A 20854-nucleotide genomic window follows, 5' to 3' on the forward strand; every position below is an offset into this window, starting at 1 on the left:
CCATTATGCACAAATAATGTTCTATTTGTTTTTAAAATGATTTATGCTAATCTCTTTCCAAAAGGAATTTGTAGCAGCTGCACAATCTTATAATTGTTGGATGTCTTCTTCTTGTTTCAAAGGTGCTTTAATTTTAAATTGTAACAGTAAACAGGGATTCTTATAATAAAAATGTTCTGAGACATTTTTGATATTTGTGTCTTTCATGTAGCTCAAAATATGTTGAGATTTTCACATTGGGCCATTGTACCATTTTTCCTATGTTGTGTAGGGGTAGAGGATGGAGTCTAGAAAATTATCAGATTATCAAGTGTAGGGAAGTAAAATCCAGCTTAGAAAACTTGCAGTCTGGGACAGGAAAGAGATTCATGGTGGAACACGATTCTGAAGTTACCCTGAGAGAGCCTGAGGCAGACGCACACATCCACACACACCCACACAAAGCTCCCTCCTCTGCAAGGAAAAAAGCACTGCCTATTTTCTTCAGCATGCTTTCCATTTGCTTTCCATTTTGAAATAAATACATTATGCTAATAAACATTTCTTGAGGTAGACATTTCCATTGGCAGATTCGAAACTGTACTTAAGTTATAAGCCTACTGAACTTCTGTATTTTTCTCTTAAATTATAATTTCCTTTTATTCCTATTTAAGACCCAAGTGTAAAAGATGTATTCATATGCTCTCTTTACTCACTCACTTTCCTCTTTTTTGTAACCACAGAATGACAGCCTTAAATTTTAATTTCCTGGCTTGGCTTGTCATGGCCTTACTTTTGTAAAACAGTGAGTTTAATTTAAGTGAATTTCTTAAGCTATTATTGTTTAAACACATTTGCACAACATCAAAGAATCTTAAAATATGATTGCAAGCAAACGAAACTCACTTTTTCAATTCCATGTGGTTTTGATTGCTCCTATCTTTATGTGAATTGTTAATGAAAAAATTTTTTTAAATAGGGCAAACCCTTTTGGTATGATCAGCATTGCTGAAGAGCACAATAAACTAACACGCAGGCAAGAGAAATCTGGGTTCTACTCTAGAGTCCACCATTTTCAGATTGCATGATCTTAATTCATTAACCTCTTCAGGACAACATGTTCTCATCTATAAATTGAGGACTGTAGTATAGTATGTCCTCCTCTCATCATACAAGGCTGGTAGGAAGCGGAAATGGATATAATATTGGTTTCAAAATGGCAGCACAGTTGTCCATGTACATTGGTGGTATCTATTATTAGGCAAAAGCTGTGCGCAGTCTCTCAGAAAGGAGGCCTCATCTTTGGCCAAGTCTTCTTGCCCTGTGGTGTGCTATTTCCTCTAGCACGTTCTTTCTCATTCCTTGTTCCACTCTCACAGAAGTGTGTCAGTGGGTCACCCGAAGGGATAGCTGACTCAACTGATGCCTGAAATAAAGGTAGTCAGATCTCTGATGGAGATGAAACATCTGGTTGATTGGTTTTCTCTATTTTTCTGCTACTTGTGTTGGCATGTCAACAGACATGGAAACCATCTGTCTACATGTGACATCTGTCTTTCTGGGCATTTCTTAATGTAGTGTGCTGTTGTTGACCTGCTTTCCTGGATACCCCTGGACTCATTTGGTTCTCCCTTTGGGCCACTTTTTTCCACCTCCCCCAGCAAGAATTCACGTAGCCGTTGGTAGTATTTCAGCGACCTGCTTTCAATATATGTTATAAATTAAGCAAGTTTGCTGTGTACAGCTTTTGGGTCGTAATAGGAAAGGCCGAATGAGGGAAGAAAATATATCAAGGTCAAATTCAGAGTGCCCTGCCCCAGACATTACAAGATGTAGATTTTTTGTTTGGTTCGCCTTGGAAAACACTATGATACTGACTCTTCCATGGGACAGCAAAGATAGAATTGCTTTAGAGAAATTTGGCACTCGTCTTAATCTTAATAGTCTGAACTAATGTATCACTAAGGAACTATTTTCTTCAAAAATTGTGACACCCTAGGTTATGCGACATAAACTGTGTGTAAAGTCTGTAAACATGTGAGATGAAGAGACCCTCGGAGACATCTAAGACAAACTCCGGACTGGGGAAAAGTCTGTCCACATTAGCAATAGTTAACTTAGGCTTGGGTGGGAGGTAGAGGCGCTGGTGGATAGGGTAACCTCCAATCACCGTCTGGACCTTTAATTCTCTAGTTTTTAAGGCTCTTTTCTATGACAAGTTGAAAATCCCGAAATTGGGGGCATTCCACTGTTTTGTGCAGACATAGGGAAGCAGTCGTGCATGAGAAAAGTTGGGTAGCCATAGACCTTGCCTTACATTTCTTCTCAGGTTTATCTCTGACTTTTAAGATACAGCAGCTTTCAAGATTTTTGCATTATCTCTTATAATTGATACCTCTTTAGAAGATGCTCTTTGGGGAATGAATTCTGACTTTTAGAATTTTAGTCCAGAGTAAGCATTTTCTTCCGGTGAGTTAAATAGAATAATCAGATAATTTTTATCCTTATTCTTTAGGACACCATTCGTATCTGTTTATTATATAAAAACAGACCAAAAGAAAAATCCAATGCCATCTCACGAGTTGCTTTGGTTTTACAAAATCATTTTTTATGACTTATGCAAATTTTTTATTAGGTCTGCAAATTGTAAAACGCATACCTTGCCAAGGTTTTTGACATGAGCAGCTATTGTGTGAAGCTGCAATATAATATAATAATAACAGCAGTTGTTCAGCATGATAAAAAAAAAAAAACAACTATATTCCAAATGAAAATGTGAAGATAATCTAATTCTGACAGAACACCACCTGTGGACATGGTCTTGACTCATTTTATTTCTTCTGTTTTCCACAAAGGATCCCAGTATTTGTTTAAAGTGCCCTAGCAGGATATCCCCTTTAAAGCTTTGACAGTCTGTTTGCAGTTCACTTCTGCCCGGGAGCAATTAAAGGCACATTACAGGATAAACAAGGTGACTGTCAGGTGAGAGAAGGAGAATGTTCCCTAGGATTATTAATGTTGAAATGAATTAGGGTAGAGTGACAGGTCTGCATTCACATAAGAATTCATGGACAGAAATCCTTAATTCTTATCAGTTCTTTAGTGTAAATGAAACTAAAATTTAGGAAGGAATAGAGAGGCACAAAGATAACAGATGACAGTATTAAAAAATATTCCTCTAGCACAGAGACATTTAATCCCCCTTTGTCAAAACTATTCTGTCTGCTTGAAAAGTTGGCCAATGGCCCCAGGGTTTCAAGGTAAAGAGAGAGAAGGAAAGAGCAAAAGAGGAGGCCGCTGTCATTTCAGCTGTTGGACCTGAACACTTCTTTTCATACCTGAGTCCTTGACCTTCTGCTCTGCCTCAACTCTCACCCTATAGGTCTGTGTCTGTTCTGACTGGATTTTTCTTCATTGTTGCAAGGAGTACTCACAGAGTGCAGAAAAGGAGCTGGCACACAATGACTACTGGGTCCTGGCATTTGTCCACGCTGGGAGGTTCAGGTCTTCCAAGGGGCTTGCCCTCCTGAGACTCTGAGCTCCAAGGCTCATATGCCCCCGGGATGGTCCATTTTCTGGAATTCAATGTGTTTCTTGGAAAAATCCATTCTTGGCTGAGGAAAAGTTGACTGTTTGAAAAGTTTCCTCAAAAGACTAATTAAAAATGTATGATTTAAAAAAAAATACTGATCTTGTGTTGAATATCTGGCCCTGGAGAAAGAGGCAAACATGAATAAAGTGGTGGGCCATGTGGGCCATCCAGTAAGAACACGGTCAAATTTCAAGTTGAGAATATATGAAACTGATAATACTCAGTATTCGGTTCTCCTGAACAGATTCTGGAAATCCTGCATTAACTTAAGTACTGTATGGCCAAGGATCAGAATTTGACTTTTACCAAGAGACATGGTATTGTATTCACACGAGATTGTTTTCACATAGTATTTTAAGATACTTGATTTACGCATTTCGAAAATTAAGTTTGCATTAATTGAAGCACCACTAAAGTAGAAGAATTCTTAACCAGAGGAAAATAGAAACGTTTGTCCTTTCTTCTCATTTTTTTCTCCAACCTCAACTTACATTCTCCTTTCCACTCCATTCATTCGCATGTGTTCTCTCAAAATATGTATTTTTGGGTTTTGTATGTATCTTTATGTAATTTGGATTCGCATATAAGATATTAGTATACGAGGATACTTCCTTCTGCTGTTTCTTTACTTGTTTTTTAATTTATTTTTTTACTTGAGGTGGGGGGTAGGGGCAGAGGGAGAGAGAGAATCCCAAGCAGGCTCCACGCTCAGTACGGGGCCCAACACAGAGCTTGATCTCACAACCCTGGGATCATGACCCGAGCTGAAATCAAGAGTTGGATGCTCAACCGACTGAGCCACCCAGGTGCCCCTTTACTCACCTGTTTTTTTAGATCCATGCACTTTGTTCTGTGTGCATCATCGGTTCTGAGCACTGCACAGTACTTCATGTAGACATCTGCCATATTTACCTGTTCACTCTTGAGTAGTGATATGTCACAGTGCTACAGGGACTCCAGATGCAAGCTCAGTAATTGAAACGGTAGCATCAGCTTTTTCCTTTTTTTAATTGGGTGTCATGTGTCAATTGGGTGTTTCAGTGCTGCACCAAAAATTTAGCAAAAACACGTAGGCAGCCAACTCAACTGAAATATGAACTCTGTATGGGCAGATATACACTAGAGAAATATGTACCTTTAGTCCACTTGCTTGAACCTAGAGAAACATCATTTATTCAGAACTATTTCAAAGACCCTGGTGATTTTGTCTAGGAAAAGATTAAATGTGACCCAGTGGCAGAAGTCTGCTCCAAAAAAAACACCTGTCATCTTTGTGATACACAGCTCCAGGAAAATATTATAATAATCCATCTTGCTATGTAGTATTTCAAGTTATGTGTTGAACCTCTGGGCCTTCAGAGCAAACATATGTAAACTTGGACAACTTTGCCTTGGTGGTGAGACAGCATGGCAGACTGGGCAGAAGCCGGGAAAGCCGGTTTGCGTCCTCTGAAAGCTCACAATTTAGAATCGTGGCACCGTAAGCCTTATGTCACTGCAACTTTGTTCCAGCCACTAGGCTGGAAAACCCCATCACCAGAAAAATACCACATTCATTCAGAATTACTCCTGTTTGCTACAAAGTCTGATGACTTCGACTCCCCCTGCCCATCTAAATGCTTCTTCCTGCAATCCCACGTCCACTGAGCCGCCCCCACTGTTTTCCACTGTGGAGGATGCTCATGGAAGCAGCATCTTACCCTCAGTAGGGACTTGCTTCATCACTTCTTAGCTGGGTGTCCTTGAGGATGTTGCCTAAATTCTCTCTTCCTTTAAAATTGGCCGGTGTGTAGAACAGGTGCACTGACTCCCACCTGTGCCCCAGGTATTTTGTGTAAGAATTAAATGAGATAAAACCTGTGAGACACTGGGCAGCATGGGTGGCACTTGCTAAATGTTGCACTTGACCCACTATATCTCTTTCTGTCTCGCGGTCCCTCCCACAAGCAACGTACAAATTGCAGCTTCCTGGTTCTTTTGTGCTCTCTCTCCACCCAGGTACCCTCCTTCTTTCTCACTGGTCCATATAAATCCGCCTTTTCTCAGGGCGCCTGGGTGACTCAGTCAGTTAAGCATCCGACTCTTGATCTGAGCTCAGGTCGTGATCTCACGGTTCCTGGGATCGAGCCCCACGTCGGGCTCTGCACTGACAGCACGGAGCCTGCTTGGGATTCTCTCTTTCCCTCTCTCTCTCTGTCCCTCCCCAGCTGGCGTTCTCTCTCTCGCTTGCTCAAAATAAATAAATAAACTTTAAAACATGAATAAATGAATCTGCCTTTTCTTGCCATTTCCCAGGCAATTCCTCGTGGTGCCACCTCTCTTCACCTGGGCGGGGCACCGCCAACGTCTTACCCTGCCCATTACTACTCCTCCTGTTCCACACCTGTTCACTCTGTCCCCTAAAGGACACTCTAGAGAGCAGAGAGGCCTTTCCTGTCTTCTTTTGTCCCATGGAAGAATCGCTCTTAGATGTCAATTCCAGGAAGAGTTGCGCTTTGACTAAACCGCTGGTTTAGTTTTGAGCTTAGGGACCCCAAATCTTACATCTGCTTGAGTTTCTGTTTACCTCTGCGTTGACGGCTGGACAGCTCAGAGACCAGCTTGAGGCTTACACCCAGCTGGTGCGCTGTACTTCATGACAAGTGTTTTACGTACAAATCTCACCCAGATCATCATGTTATTTATTTTTTCCCCGTTTCCCTGTGACCCTGCCTTGCCCACTGTTTAAACCCTGTTATCTTATATTTATATTGTAGTTATTCTAAATCCTTTTGGGAACTACGTAGAGCATAAATAGCACATATTTCAGTGGGAAGCAGTATGGAGGGAAGGCAAGAGCCAGGGCTGTGCAGAAGACAAACCTGGGTGCAGAGCCTCTCCACTCCTCACCCTCAGTGAGGCTTTGGAGGGTTATCTCCACCCTGGGTTTCCATTTCCTGCCTGACTGAAGACAGAACGTACCTCCCCCTCAGGGGGGTGGTGCTGTGTAAATGAGATCATGACCGTGAAGTGCCAAACACTGGCTGCCTATTAGATACTAGTTCCATCGGTATCTTCCAGTGTGTCTATCCTGGTGAACAGATATTTCTAAATTAATTGATACTTAATTGGTATCTACAAAATAGATACCATGTTTAGTAGGTGTTAATTGATTCCAGCACCTCCAGGAGCTTCTTCACTCAGAGGACTGAAGCACTCACCAGTTTGCTTCATGAGACACATTAGGTACCTGGGGGAATTATGCTCCTTTCTGTCTCCAGCGTTGTAAAATCACCCAAGAGACAAAAGTGGGAAGTGTGCAGCCGTAGCTTATGGTATCGTTTGAAGTGGGGTTTTCTCTTAGCAATAAATGATTTCTGGCCCTTGATAGCACGTCCGAGTGCTGGGGGGCAGAGGGTTAAGATTTTATCTGACAAAGGCTCCCTGGTAACTGCTCTTGCCATCCCGAGGTCAGAATTCTCTACGCTGATTCTGCTGGGATCGGGATTCCTTTGTGGGCTCAAGTATGGGCTTCCTGTCTGACCTTGCCATTGGCCTCTTTTCCCCCCATTAGCCTTGTAGCGGTGCCTGGGAGACCGCATCCTGTGGAAAGACAGAAGATCAGATGACGGCTTCTGGTCAAGCTCGTAAATATGTGAATGCCTTCTCAACCCGGACTCTGGTCATGTGAGACGTTTCCAGACAAGCATTATGGTTTTCAGAACACTTCAAAAGTTGACTTGGGATGATATATCATTCCTTCACATGAAACTTTTCATGAATGGGAGAAGAACCTATTTTTGTTGTGGTACAACAGTTGAGAGCAGCACCAAGTGCATTTAGGTGGATGAAATCTTATGGGATTTCACCCAACTAAAAGGATTTTTTAAAATAAATAAATAAATAAATAAATAAATAAATAAATAACAGTCTTACCTAAATTATTAGGTAATGAATTGTAGTCAGTTGTTAATATCTTAATGCAGATTTTTTTAAACATAAAATGATTTATCTGTATTTTAGAGGATCCCACAGACCAGTATTTTTTTCCTGTGATGGGGTTTTTGAAATTTTTACACAAAAAAAAAGGTACTCCAATATTTCACTTTTCTCAATCACTAAACACAATGCATTACTATAAATGTTGACTTAATACCATGGGATTATTAATCAAGATTGTAAATGCTCATTTATGGTTAATAACATTGGAGGTACATTTATTGTACTAAGCCATTTTATGAGTTTTTGTTGTTGTTGTTGTCAGCTTGCTTTAAAAATTATTACTGTGTGAAATAGTTTTATAAAAAATTATATTTTTATTCAGTAATTTAATTTTGTAAATGCCAAATGAAAAATGTGTTTTGCTGCTATGGTCTTAGCCTGTAGACGTGCTGCTAGTATCAGAGGGGCAGTAGAGCTTCGGACGGAAAGAAAAGAAACCTGGTGTTAGGTAATTGACTATGCACTAGTATGTCAGACTTGTTAATTTTTTATATATGTATATGTACTTTTTTTTCCTTTTGTAATACCTTGGAAAACTGGTTTGGGAGATTTTGCATTTGTTGATGTCATTGGTTTTTGTTTTTTTTTTTTTTTTTTTGGTTTTTTGTTTTTTTTTTTATTTTTGGTTATTGTTGGTTTAGAAGAACTCGCATTGCACTTCTTTACTTCTTTTTTGGGAGATCTGTGTTGTTGATGTTCTGTGTTTTGTTTTGAGTTCAGCCTAACTGTTCTTTAATTCAGGGGTTATGTGTTTGATCAGCGTCCCCCATGGTTTCCAAGTGTAAGGTCTCAGACCTGCCGCACAGAACCTGTGTTTGCAGCTGGGGTCGAGAGCCTGGGGTCTATAGCCAGTTGCTGCCTTAAGAACATTTGGTGCAAGATGGCCGGCACTGAACTTTGATATGACAGTGTACTTACTGCCTTGTAGAGAAATAAAGCTGTGCCCTTATTTTACTTACTTCTGGCTTCTCTCTTGTGATTGTGGGCGATAGTTATACTTTTAAGGAAATGGAGTGAACCCGAAGCACTTTCTTAGGTTAATAATTTGTGCACCATCTGAACCTCATGTGAAGAAGCCAAGAAAGAAGAACAAGCAAACCAAGTTCAGTAGTTTAGAAAATCATCACGTGCAGAGTGACAGCTGGGAGGAATCTTGCAGAATGTACTAGTCAGGGTTCCAGCAGCATGTGCACTGGGATAATGAGGACTGATACCACAGATGTGGGTGGGGATAGGAGGACCACGGGGTTGGTGCATGCACCTGGGTGGGTAGAGGCCTGAAGGACACTGTCACCTGGAGAGGGGCAGTCACGGAAAGCAGGAGCCCTAGAGAAGAGTCATGACCTTTGAAGACCTCACAGGGAGAGTGCCGAGGGCAGTGCTTGACTTTACTTCCATCCCTTCCATCTCTCTCAAGGGTCCTCGTCCACAGAACCAACCAGAAGCTAGAAGGCAAGGGAGCACTTGGATGTAAGGTCAGTCAGCCTCTGAGGACAGAGCCCGAGAACATTAACCTGCTGGGGCAAGGGTAGGGCATTCCAGCCGAGTCACCCATTCGTTTCACCTCCCTGTGTTACAGATGAACCTCTGCTGGCCTCCCTCTCTGCTCACCCTTCTTTTTCCTGTGCTACAATAGCCCTCTCACCTGGACGTCTTACAGTCTCCTCTAGTCACTCTTGTCCAACTTAGACTTTGCATTCTCACCTGCACGATGCACTTGGTGTTCTAGAGCCAAGGATTTGTTATCCCAATACCAGTCTTTAGGACTATTTAGGAAAAAAAAAGACAGAGTAAAAAGACTGTTTAGTATTCTCCAATTGTCTTTTTTTTAATGTTTATTTTTTGGGAAGGCGCCTGGGTGGCTAAGTCAGTGGAACGTCCGACTTCGGCTCAGGTCATGATCTTGTGGTCCATGAGTTCAAGTCCTGCATCAGGCTCTGTGCTGCTTCAGATTCTGGGGAGCCTGCTTCAGATTCTGTATTTCTCTCTTTCTCTGCCCCTCCCCCATTCGTGCGCACGCGCGCGCGCGCTCTCTCATTCTCGAAAACGAATAAACATTTAAAAAACATTTTTTAATTTAAAAAATTTAAAAAATAAATATTTTTGAGAGAAAGGGCATGCAAGCGGGGGAGGGGCAGAGAGCGAGGGACAGAGGAGCCAAAGTGGGCTCTGCACTGACAGCAGCAAGCCAGACGCGGGGCTCGAACTCAAGAACACGAAATCCTGACCTGACTTGAAATCAGGTGCTTAGGCTTAACTGACTGAGCCAGCCAGCCGCCCCCTTTGTCTTTCCGAGAGGTAATAACACATCATCCCTAACACAGTGTTTTTATATTCATGACCTCTCCGAGTATGTTCCAAGTGCTACTCTGCCCCTTACTGGCAGTTCAAAGTTGGACAGGTCACTGACCTTTCTGAGACTCTTTTATTCACCTGTGAGATGAGTTCATTCCTACAATGAAGTCTTGTTGCGTAACACGCTATACAAATATTTGTTGTTACATATGCTTTCTGTAATTAAGTAATGCATGCCATCTAGTGTGTCAAATGTTCATCTGACTGGTGATGTGCATTGCTGATTACAGAGTTAAATGCAGAGGTCATATTGTAACTATTAAATTAATGGCAAGAGTGAATTCAGCATTATGCAGAACTGAAACAAATATTTACCATTCTGAGGGGCACCTGGGTAGCTCAGTCGGTTCAACCTTGGCTCAGGTCCTGATCTCATGATTCGTGGGTTCGAGCCCTGTGTCGAGCTCTGTGCTGACAGTTCAGAGCCTGGAGCCTGTTTCAGGTTCCGTCTCCCTCTCTCTCTCTCTGCCCTTCCCCTGCTTGTGCTCCGCCTCTCTGTCTCTAAAATAAATAAACATTAAAAAAAAAAAATTTACCTTTCCGACAAGTACATGACCTAGTAACTAGAAACTTAAAACTTGAACTAACAAAAAATAGTGCAGATTTAGGTTTTATGTACAAATACTCACACTCGTATAACACCCATTTCATCAGCATCTCTAAGACATTTATTTGTCCGGGCTTTTTGTTTTTAATCATCCTCCTTTCTAAAGCAGAGATTCAGGCAGTAAAATATATGGAAATAACATTTCTTACTTCTCAAAGGAAAGGTTGTTCTTTTGAGTTCCTGTGTGTAAAGCTTGTGTCCCCATGTGTACATCTGGAGAACAGGAGAGATGCTGAGAAAATTCTGATTTGTCTCCCAGCTGATAATGGGATTAATCGTTCAAGATGAGCCAGAAGTGCAGGGAAAATTTTCTTTGTTTCTTTAGAAATTATAAAATGCTAGAACTGGAAGGGACCTTAGACATCTTAAGGGGCTTCCCCTGTCTGTCACACTTAGAGGCCAACCAACTGATCTGAATTGAATTCAAACTCTGCCTTTTACCAGCTCTATGACTTTATGTAAGTTTTACTTTATCACCCCAAGCTTCATATTATTCATTGTATGTTTTACTTATATAGGACTTTCTTGTGTTAATATTTAGTGCACCAGCTGATACATCTCAATGTTGTTAGGTATTACGAAGATGATTGCATGACAGAGTAAATGCGTTCTTGCATCTTTGTAAAATGTTGCAGTGCCTAATGATTGGGTAAGTCACTGTAATGACTTATGATCAATCAGAGAAAAAAACATGTTGATTACCTAGCAATGGAGAAGGGAAAACCACTGAGGCCCATGTCTCTGTGTTAAATCTAGTCTTCATATTAAAACTAACTTTAAATCTAAGTTATATCCTCTCAAAATATTCCTAACCATTCTGAGATGCCACTAAAAATGTGTTTCCCCTTCCTGTACAAATGTTTGTGGGAAATATGGGGGCATATTTTTCCTCAAACTTGTTCGTTTCTAATCTGAAAAAGAAAACCAATAGATAAAATATGATGTGCAGGTCTCTTACACTGCACTTAAAATACACGTTTGTTGCTTGTTGCTTTTTTTTTCTCTAACCTTTGCCATTATAATTTTTTTCCCCCTCATTCTCCATTTTTTAGAGAGCAGAGTTAAAAGGAAGTCAACTAAATGCAAAGCTCTTTTTAGGGGCACCTGGCTGGCTCAGTCAGTAGAGCATGCAACTCTTGATCTCAGGGTTGTGAGTTCAAGCCCCATGTTGGGTATATGGATTACTTAAAAACAAAGGCATTTTTTTCAAATTTTTTTAATGTTTATTTATTTTTGAGAGACAGAGAGAGACTGAGCATGAGCTGGGGAGGGACAAAGAGAGAGAGAGGGAGAGACAGAATATGAAGCAGGCTCCATGCTCCGAGCTGTCAGCACAGAGCCCAATACAGGGCTCTAACTCAGCCGTGAGATCATGACCCGAGCTGAAGTCAGACGCTTAACTGACTGAGCCACCCAGGCGCCCCCAAAATAAAATCTTTAAAAAAATAAAATGCAAATCCCTTTTTAAAAATAAAGTTGCCTTATATATAATTATATGTAGTAACTTTGGGAACTGCAGCAAGATGAAACTGAACTATATATTTTAAGGAAACTGTATTCTGGTAATAAATAGGCAAGAATTCTTTTTAATTGACATTTAATGTAAATATTCTTGCTGCTGACGTGGAAATTGGGGAGATTGATATTTGCCGTATAGACCATATTTATTCAGTTAGTACCTATTGCGTATTTGAGTTGGGGTTAGAGTTCAGAACACAGCTGAAAATCCCTGGACAATGGGAGCTTACATTCTGGAGGGAGACAGGAGTCAGTAATAATTACGGTGGGGTTGTAACAAGAGTAAAAGAGACAAGAGAGCACTAAATCTAGACTTGGAGGAGCAGCACAGCTTCCCACAGAACTGGCATCGAGCAGGACTGATAACACCAAGATAAAGCTGGGTAGGAATTGGAGGGGGCGTCAAGGTGAAGGCAGCATCTGACATTTCCTGGAGGAAAAAGACCCAAATAAAATGACTTGTCTTACTTTAAATTCATGATGGCAAACTGCAAAAGGGGACTCAGGCAATTCTACTACCTGAGGATATTCTCTGGTAAAGTCTTTTTCTCAGCTCAGAACATCAGTGAGAAAAGAGAAGCATGTCATCTCCCCACGTCAAAGCCGTCCACAGACCAGCACATGCCAAAGTCCTTTCCTTCCGCCTTAACATGGATGAGCACTCCCAGCTGCAATCAGGGGCCAGCCCTTCCATTTGGCCTCTGCAAGCTTGTATTCTTGTACTTTGTGCCCTCCAGGGCCTCATCCTGCAGATAGGATCTTTCTCCTATATCATAATGTCTTCCTCTCTCCTGAATCACTCTTATCACATTAACATGGTCTACATCTCCCAGCAGTAATATCACCATGATACAGCCCCATTTATCTGTTCTTCATCTCAGCAAAACTACTTAAGGGATCTTCTATGGTCATGGGCACCACTTCCTCATGTTGTCTTCTCCAGTGGTCCACACGGTATGAACTTTCATTGCCCCTGTTCCACCATGTTTGCCCTTGTCAGGGTCACCAATGGCCTCCATGTTTCCAAATCCTTTGGTCACTTACAGGCCCCATTTCACTTCAGCTATTGGCAGCCTTCTACAGAATTGACACTCCCACTTTCTTGAGCCACTTTCCTTTCTTGGCTCTAGGGTACCACTCTCCCGGTTTCCCTCCTTCCTCACTGGTTTCCTCTAGTTAAAGACCAAAAAGTCAACTAAGTTTAAAAATCTAACTGGCTTTATTCAAACAAATAGAAGGGAGCTCCAAGGAGTTATGGAAAGTAGAAAGCTTCTATAGGCAGAAATGGGTGCAGGGGGCAGGGGCAGGTTGAGGGGTGGCAGCTGCAAGACAAAGAAGTTATTAGCAAACGTTTCAGGCAAGGTCATCTTCCCTCAGGGGGAGAGGCAGGAGGTCTCCTCAGACAGATAATGCAGATGACCTTACTGGTGTTGATCAAGAAATCCCAGACTGAATGGTTTAAAATTCCACTCCTGGGAGAGGTTGAAACGGCAATTAGGTTATTAAGTCTTGATCGGGCTTAGCATAAGTGACTCATTTTAGGCCTATTGTTTCTTTTCTTTTTTTTTTATTATTTTTTTTTATTTTTGAGAGAGAGACAGAGAGAGCACAAGCAGGGGAGGAGCAGAGAAAGAGGGAGACACAGAATGTGAGGCAGGCTTCAGGCTCTGAGCTGTCAGTACAGAGCCTGAGGACACAAGTGAGATCATGACCTGAGCCGAAGTCGGATGCTTAACCAACTGAGCCACCCAGGCTCCTCGAGCCCGTTTCTTTTTAACACAGTTTGATACTTTCCTCCTCTTGGCCTCCAAGTGGTCCTTTCCTCCTTCCTCTCCATCATTCTTCCCAAGGGACTTTGTTACCTCTGTTGCTCTAAGTATCATCTTTATCTTTAGCCCTGACCCCCTTCCAGAATTCCAGATTCCTGTATTCTATTCCATATTAACATCCTCCCTACATAAACTTCTTAAATTTAGTATGAACAAAATGAAGCTCATAATCACTCATTGCTTCTATTTTTCTCATTTGAAATCATTCTCATTTGTAGTAATTAGCCCTCATTTCTTCCATTTCTCAAGCCAAAAAAACGTTTTTAAATGTTTATTTTTTTTGAGAGACAGAGAGCAAGAGAGAATGCAAGCAGGGGAGGGGCAGAGAAAGAAAATCCCAAGCAGGCTCCACCTTGCAAGGCCCAACATGGGGCTCAAACTCACAAACCGTGAGATCATAACCTGGGCAAAAATCAAGAGTTGGACGCTTAACCGACTAAGCCATCCAGGCACGCCTCAGGCTAAAAATTTGAGCGTCATCCTTGATTTCTCCCTTTACCTTGTCACCCCTCCTTACACCCAATTGCTCACAGTGACCTGAGTTCTATACCTTGAAATTATGCCACCTTAAATGTGCCACATTTCTTCATTGTCAGTAATGACATTGTTAGTAATGCCACAATGCATGTTAAGTGCTCACGGTAGAAGGGAGAGGGAGGGAAGGGTCCTAGCAGAGGGAAAAATAGTGATGTCTGAGAGGTCAGAGTGAGGAAAAAATGAAAGGGAAACCTGGGGGACCAGGAAAGATATGTGGCCAGAGAGAGAAGCCTGTAACCACTCTTCAAGAGTTTGAGTTGTGTCCTTAGAGATAAAGGGAATCATTGCATGTTGAGTGGCTTTAGACAGGGAAATAAGATGATTCATTTATACCTGGCTTACATAAATAATTCTGTTCAAATCCCTTTTTTACAGATAGGATAAAATGAAACTTCAGTTTAGCAGAGCCAATTGATCGCAGGGACTAAATTTTATACTCAGCCAGTTGGGTTTTACATAGTACATTTCCTACTGTGTCTTAATTTCAAAGGAATGTGCTTTAATCCCAGAAAATCCTATTGAGAAATACCTTTTGCTCTGAAGTTAACAAAGACTAATTTCTTTTTTTTTTTTTATTTTCATAAAGGCTATTTTCACATTTTATAGTATATAAAGAAACTAGTACAGGAAAATTTACATAAAACACTTTTTTCCTTTAAAAGCAGTATCTTTTCAACCAATGATCAATAATTTATCTAAATTATTGTCATTTTCCTTGTCATCTTCAAAAGCCAAATCTTCCATTGAATTTTTAACATATGGTGTAATTCTTGCCCAGTAAGGAACCCTGACAATATTTGTTCTGGAAGGTGTTCTCGGCTTACTTTATAGTTATTGTATTTTAATCTGTAATCTAGAATACATTCACGTAGTCCAGTGATTTTCACACTTTTTTGGGCATCAGAAACACACTGTGAACTTGTGTGATTCTTGACCTTACTCTTGGGGATTCTGATTCATAAGTCAGGTGCTGACCTAGGAATATTTTCACAAGCTTCCAGGTAATTCTAATGCAGGTGGTCTAAGGGGACCACACTAGAAACCCTGTCTTAGGACAAACTTTTTTAGTCTCCCAAACCCTGTGCCTTCTTTATTACAATCCCCATGGATTTCAATTCCTGTGGAGCACATAATTCTTCATTAAAATGTACATTGGTCTATAGAATATTCGAAAAATATTAAGCCCATAACTATAAATAGAGTTTCTTAAATCCAGGGAATCATTGTATTACAGATATTGGTAATTAAGGCTGAACTTGGCTGTCAGATCCATCTTTTGTTTAAGTTTTACAATATGTGGCAAAGCATAATTTTACTCACAATATGTCCAAATCTCTTTAAACATATGGCTCTATTGCATATGACCTATCAAAAGGGAATTAATAGCTCAAAAAGTTTAGTTCATTTACAAAATACAAAACTACCATTTCCATCCAGAAGTCCCTTGTTCTAAACCAGTCTTTAATCAACTTGCCAAATGCTTGTTCAAGTCACTTTACACCTCTCTACTTTGGAATTTCTATTTAAATGGAGGAAGTGTTTAATCTTGTATATAGTTACAAAGCACACAGAGGTTCTCAGATCAAAGACAAATAAAATTCAAAGAAAGCTTCAGTAGCTCAAAGACATTGAAATCCTAAGGACAGAATAGTGAGGTTTTCCTGCTGGAAAGCATCCTCTGAAATGAATTTGTAAATTGACAAATTATCCTTGACTGTGTTTGGGGGCAGATGTAAAGGACAGAGCTGGTGTTGGTTTTCAGTCAGTCACTTCGCTAAAGAATGTAAATCCATCCACCTATAATTTAGTGGTCCCAGATACCTAATTATGGGCAGACTCCTCACCTTCCCTCCTTTGGTTAGTTTCCAAGTCAGTGAAGCAGTGACCAAGTGTATAGCCTGCCACACACTGGGATGGTACACGTTGGCTTGGGCAGTAGCCACATGACTTCACTTGGATCATACCAGATCCATTCCCCTCCCCAGTTGCAAATCTGCCCAAATGAGAAGACATTAGAAACATGTATACTGGTTAAACGTAGTGAATGGAGGACATGAATTAATGCCACTCCATCGGGAAATTGTACCAAATGACAATGAAGGGGGAAGTAAGGAGCACAAATATAAAAGTCAAAGAGAATAGAAAAGACCAGGTACTATTACTTTTTTGGCAAGAACCTAAATTATTCACGTATTCTACAAATATTTATTGAGCACTTCCCATGCCAGGCAGAATTCAAAATTCTACAAATCTGATATAATTTTCAAATTACAGAGCAATATTGTGTTGGATGCCCCCCAAAAGTACCAAGAGAATGGTTTCAGATTTCCTATTTTATTAGCCATATTTCTTTAAGACTAAATGTCTTTATTCATGTTTTAACATTTCTGACATCAGGTGTGTCTTTAACATAGTTTGATTTTTCTTTCTTTGAAAATTGGTATTAAGTCCATAGAGCCCTGTACTTGATGACACCATAAAATAAAGGAAGAGCTTGAAACTTAAAATCAGAAATATCTGGGGGCGCCTGGGTGGCGCAGTCGGTTAAGCGTCCGACTTCAGCCAGGTCACGATCTCGCGGTCCGGGAGTTCGAGCCCCGCGTCAGGCTCTGGGCTGATGGCTCAGAGCCTGGAGCCTGTTTCCGATTCTGTGTCTCCCTCTCTCTCTGCCCCTCCCCCGTTCATGCTCTGTCTCTCTCTGTCCCAAAAATAAATAAACGTTGAAAAAAAAAATTTTTTTTTTTTAAATAAAAAAAAAATAAAATCAGAAATATCTGAAAAGACTCCCTAATGTTTTAGGGGCACTTGGCTGCTTCAGTCAGTGGAGCATGTGACTTTTGATCTTGTGGGTCGTGAACTCAAGCACCATGTTGGACATAGAGCTTACTTTAAAAAAAAAAGACTCCCTAACTTTTTACTTATGAATTTTTTCTGAAACCCACAGGGGTTCAGCCTTCACAAATTTTGACCACTTTTCCCAGGCAGATCAGAGCCACATGCTTAACCGTGGCTCATGGGTTGATGCATGTCTAAACCATTCCGGGGTGGGAATGTTCTTTTACTTTTGGTCTCTAACCCAATACCCAATGTGTGGAAGGTGCTTAATACATATTTGGAAAGTCCATGAAAGAATATGAGTTAGCATCCCTGCATCATTATTCATGACCTACCTGTGACAGTGATCAAACACTTCATCTCTCTAGGTCTGTGTTTGCTTAGCTATAAAGTGAGTTTGGATGGGGTGCCCAGGTGGCTCAGTTGGTTAAACATCCGACTCTTGATTTCAGCTCCTGTCATGATCTCAGGATTGTGGGATCGAGCCCCACATTGGGCTCCACACTCAGTGTGGAGCCTGTTTAAGATTCTTTCTCTCTCTCACTCTCGCTCTCTCCCTCTCTCGCTCTCTCTCTCCCATTACCCCCTCCCCCAACTTACACACACTCTGTCTCTAAAATAAAATTTTTAAAAAGCTTAAAAAAATAAAATGAGTTTGGATGAGCTCAGCTATGGACAGACTCCTTCCTGCTCTAGCCATCTCCAAGTAAGTGAAGTCATTAAGCTGCTGCACATGGGAAACTACAGTGGTTTTAGAGGATTTATTTGACAAGTGTATTGTTCATGAAAGCAATGTACTTGATAACTGCTGTCTGGATTATGTCTCCTCCTAACGCATATGTTGAAGTCCTAACCCTCAACACTTCAAAATGCGACTATATGTGGAATAAGGACCTATAAATGGGTGCATAAGGTAAAAATGGGGTCATATATATAACTGTGATGTCCTTGTATCCTTCTAAGAAAGGGAGATTAGGACACAGATGCACAGAGTGACCATGTGAAGACATAGGAAGAAGATGCCATCTACAAATCAAGGACAGAGGTCTTAAAAGAAACAAATGCTGCCAACAGCTGGATCTCAGGCTTCTAGCCTCCAAAATTATGAGAAAATAAATTGATGTTGGTTAAGACACCCAGAATGGTACTTTGATATGATAGCCTTAGCAAACTGTACAATAACATTGGCTAATCACCAGTTCTACAAGAAGAGAAAAAAGTTTCTACAGTTTGGGGCTTCTCCCATCTCTGTTCCCAAACCTCCCAACTGCTGCTTAAATGGGAGCCCTTCTATTCCAAGGAACTCAGCAATGCTCTGTTGTGTCACCTAAAAGCCTCTTGATATAGGGAAGCCCTCTTTGTGTCTTATAGCTAATTCGTATAACTTCACTAGAGTCAGCTAACCAGCTGTATCATCATGCAAAAATCTTAAGTCTACTCTCTAGCACTCTTACTAAAAATGCATATCATAGAGCAGGGGGTGGCAAATTATGACCCCTGGCCAAATCTGGCCCACTGCCTGTTTTAATACATACAAGAACATAGCCACGCCTTTTCGTTTGCACATTGTGGCTGATTTCCCACTACCGTGGCAGAGTTGAACAGTGGCAAGAAAGGCCACATGGCCTGCAAAATCTAAAATATTTATTACCAGGCCCTTTACAGGAAAAGTCTGTGACCCTAGTCCTTGAGGAAAAGTAACCGAAAGTCGCAATAGCAGTTCTATTTCTAGTGGTGAAGATAATGGATTGTGCTTTAGTTAGACTAATTGAGTTTCTGATTTCTCCATTTCCTGGGCCCTTTTGTTGGCTACATGCCGTGACTGCTTTTGTTTGGGAGCTGAGAACATCTAGTAGTTTAAACCGTATACAACTGCCAACATTTGACAGATTTTGACCTACTAATATGGCAGCTTCATGTGACTCAGCCCAAGACTTCAGCCTCCTCCAGCATTCTCACTTTCCATTCCCCATTCCCTTTGTAGACTTCCAACTCCCTCAATGGTTGTCAACCTTGGCTACATGCTCGATTCACCTGGAGAGCTTTTAAAACATTAATGCCTAGGCCATACACGGAACCAGTTGAAGCAGACTCTGGGGGAGGAGCCCAGCATTTGGTATTTTGGATGTGCCCCAGGTGATTCTAATGAGCAGTCAGGCTTGAGCATCCCTGAGCTACAAAGAGCTTTGACAATATCTCAGTGCTGGGTGTCATGGACTCCTTCTACCTAGACAGAAGAATGTGGGCAATTGTAATAAATGATTGGCATAGCCACTACTGCAAACCTAAGTCTGCATCAGTCAGCTGAAGAGCTTGTGAAATCCCAGATGGAAGGGCTCACCTCGAGAGTTTCTGATTCTGTAGGCCTGGGATAGGGTCCAAGAATTTGCATTTCTAACAAGGTCCCAGTTGATGTTGATGATACTGGCTCAGTATTTGCACTTTGAGAACCATTGTTCTATTAGTATCTTCCATGGGCACAGTGCCTCACTCAGAGTAAGGCTTTCATGAGTGTTTGTTGAACAGAAGTGAGAGAATTGTTGCAAAAGGGAAACCTAGTGACTTCTTTTTGCTAGAAGCTAACCGTATGGTAGTGAATGAGATAAGCAGCCTCTGTCTTCATGGAACTTATGTTCTAGGGAAAAACACAACACTTCAGGGATGACAAAAAATATGAAAACAGTAATTTGAAAAGATATATGCAACCCTATGTTTATTGCAGTATTATTTACAATAGCCAAATTGTGGAAGCAACTCAAGTGTCCATCGACAGATGAATGGCTAAAGATGTTGTTATATGTACAATGGAATATTACTTAGCCATATAAAGAATGAAATCTTGCCATTGGCAACAACATGGAGGGATCTAGAGAGTATAATGCTAACCAAAATAAGTCAGTCAGAGAAAGACAAATACCATATATAGTATTATTCACTTATATGTGGAATTTAAGAAACAAAACAAATAAACAAAGAAAAAAAAAGATACGAATGAAACAAACAGACTCTTAAATATAGAGAACAAGTTGATGGTTACCAGAGGGGAGGTGGGTGTGGGATGAATGAAATAGGTGGGAAAAAAAATGCCTGAAAAAAAAAACCACAACAAAACAGCTTCAAGGGTAAATATAACTATTACAAAAGAGAAACATAGAATACTATTACAGCACATAGAACTCCCCTATTCTCATGGTTCCTGATCCTCTGAGAAGCCCCTTTTAAATTCGATGTTGCTAAATTTTATCATCACTAGGTTATCTGGAATCTAAGAATAGAATACTCATTTTGGATAATACATAGATGATGAGGGGAGAGAGAGAGGGAGGCAGGGAGGGAGAGAAAGAGAAGGGTGAAGGAAAAGGCGGAGAGAGACAGGGAAGGGGAGGGGAGGGAGGGAGGGAGAGACAGAGACAGAGAGATAGAGAAAGAATTAGAGTAGAAGAAAGCTGGTTGATAGATAGAAAAGCAAAAAGTGTGTTTGACCAGAAGTCAGAACTGTGTTCCTACTTTGGTTGTATTACCACCTGTATTAGTCAGCTTGGGCTTCCATAACAAAATACCACAGACTAGACAACCTAACAGAACTTTATTTTCTCACAGTCTGGAGATGAGAAGTCTGAG

At 40.9% G+C, this 20854-nt stretch overlaps 1 protein-coding gene across 2 annotated transcripts in view; it reads left to right on the forward strand.

Moving 5' to 3' along the window:
* Window positions 1-8510, forward strand: part of MYB (MYB proto-oncogene, transcription factor) — a 34580-nt gene extending 26070 nt beyond the window's left edge. For both annotated transcript variants that reach the window (XM_043593071.1, XM_043593072.1), the window contains one exon: window positions 7125-8510. In XM_043593071.1, the coding sequence (XP_043449006.1) occupies window positions 7125-7241 (117 nt within the window). In that variant the 3' untranslated portion in view covers window positions 7242-8510. The remainder of the gene's footprint in view (window positions 1-7124) is intronic.
* The last annotated feature ends 12344 nt before the right edge of the window (window positions 8511-20854 follow it).

Source organism: Prionailurus bengalensis, chromosome B2 (assembly GCF_016509475.1).
Source record: "Prionailurus bengalensis isolate Pbe53 chromosome B2, Fcat_Pben_1.1_paternal_pri, whole genome shotgun sequence".
NCBI lineage: Eukaryota > Metazoa > Chordata > Mammalia > Carnivora > Felidae > Prionailurus > Prionailurus bengalensis.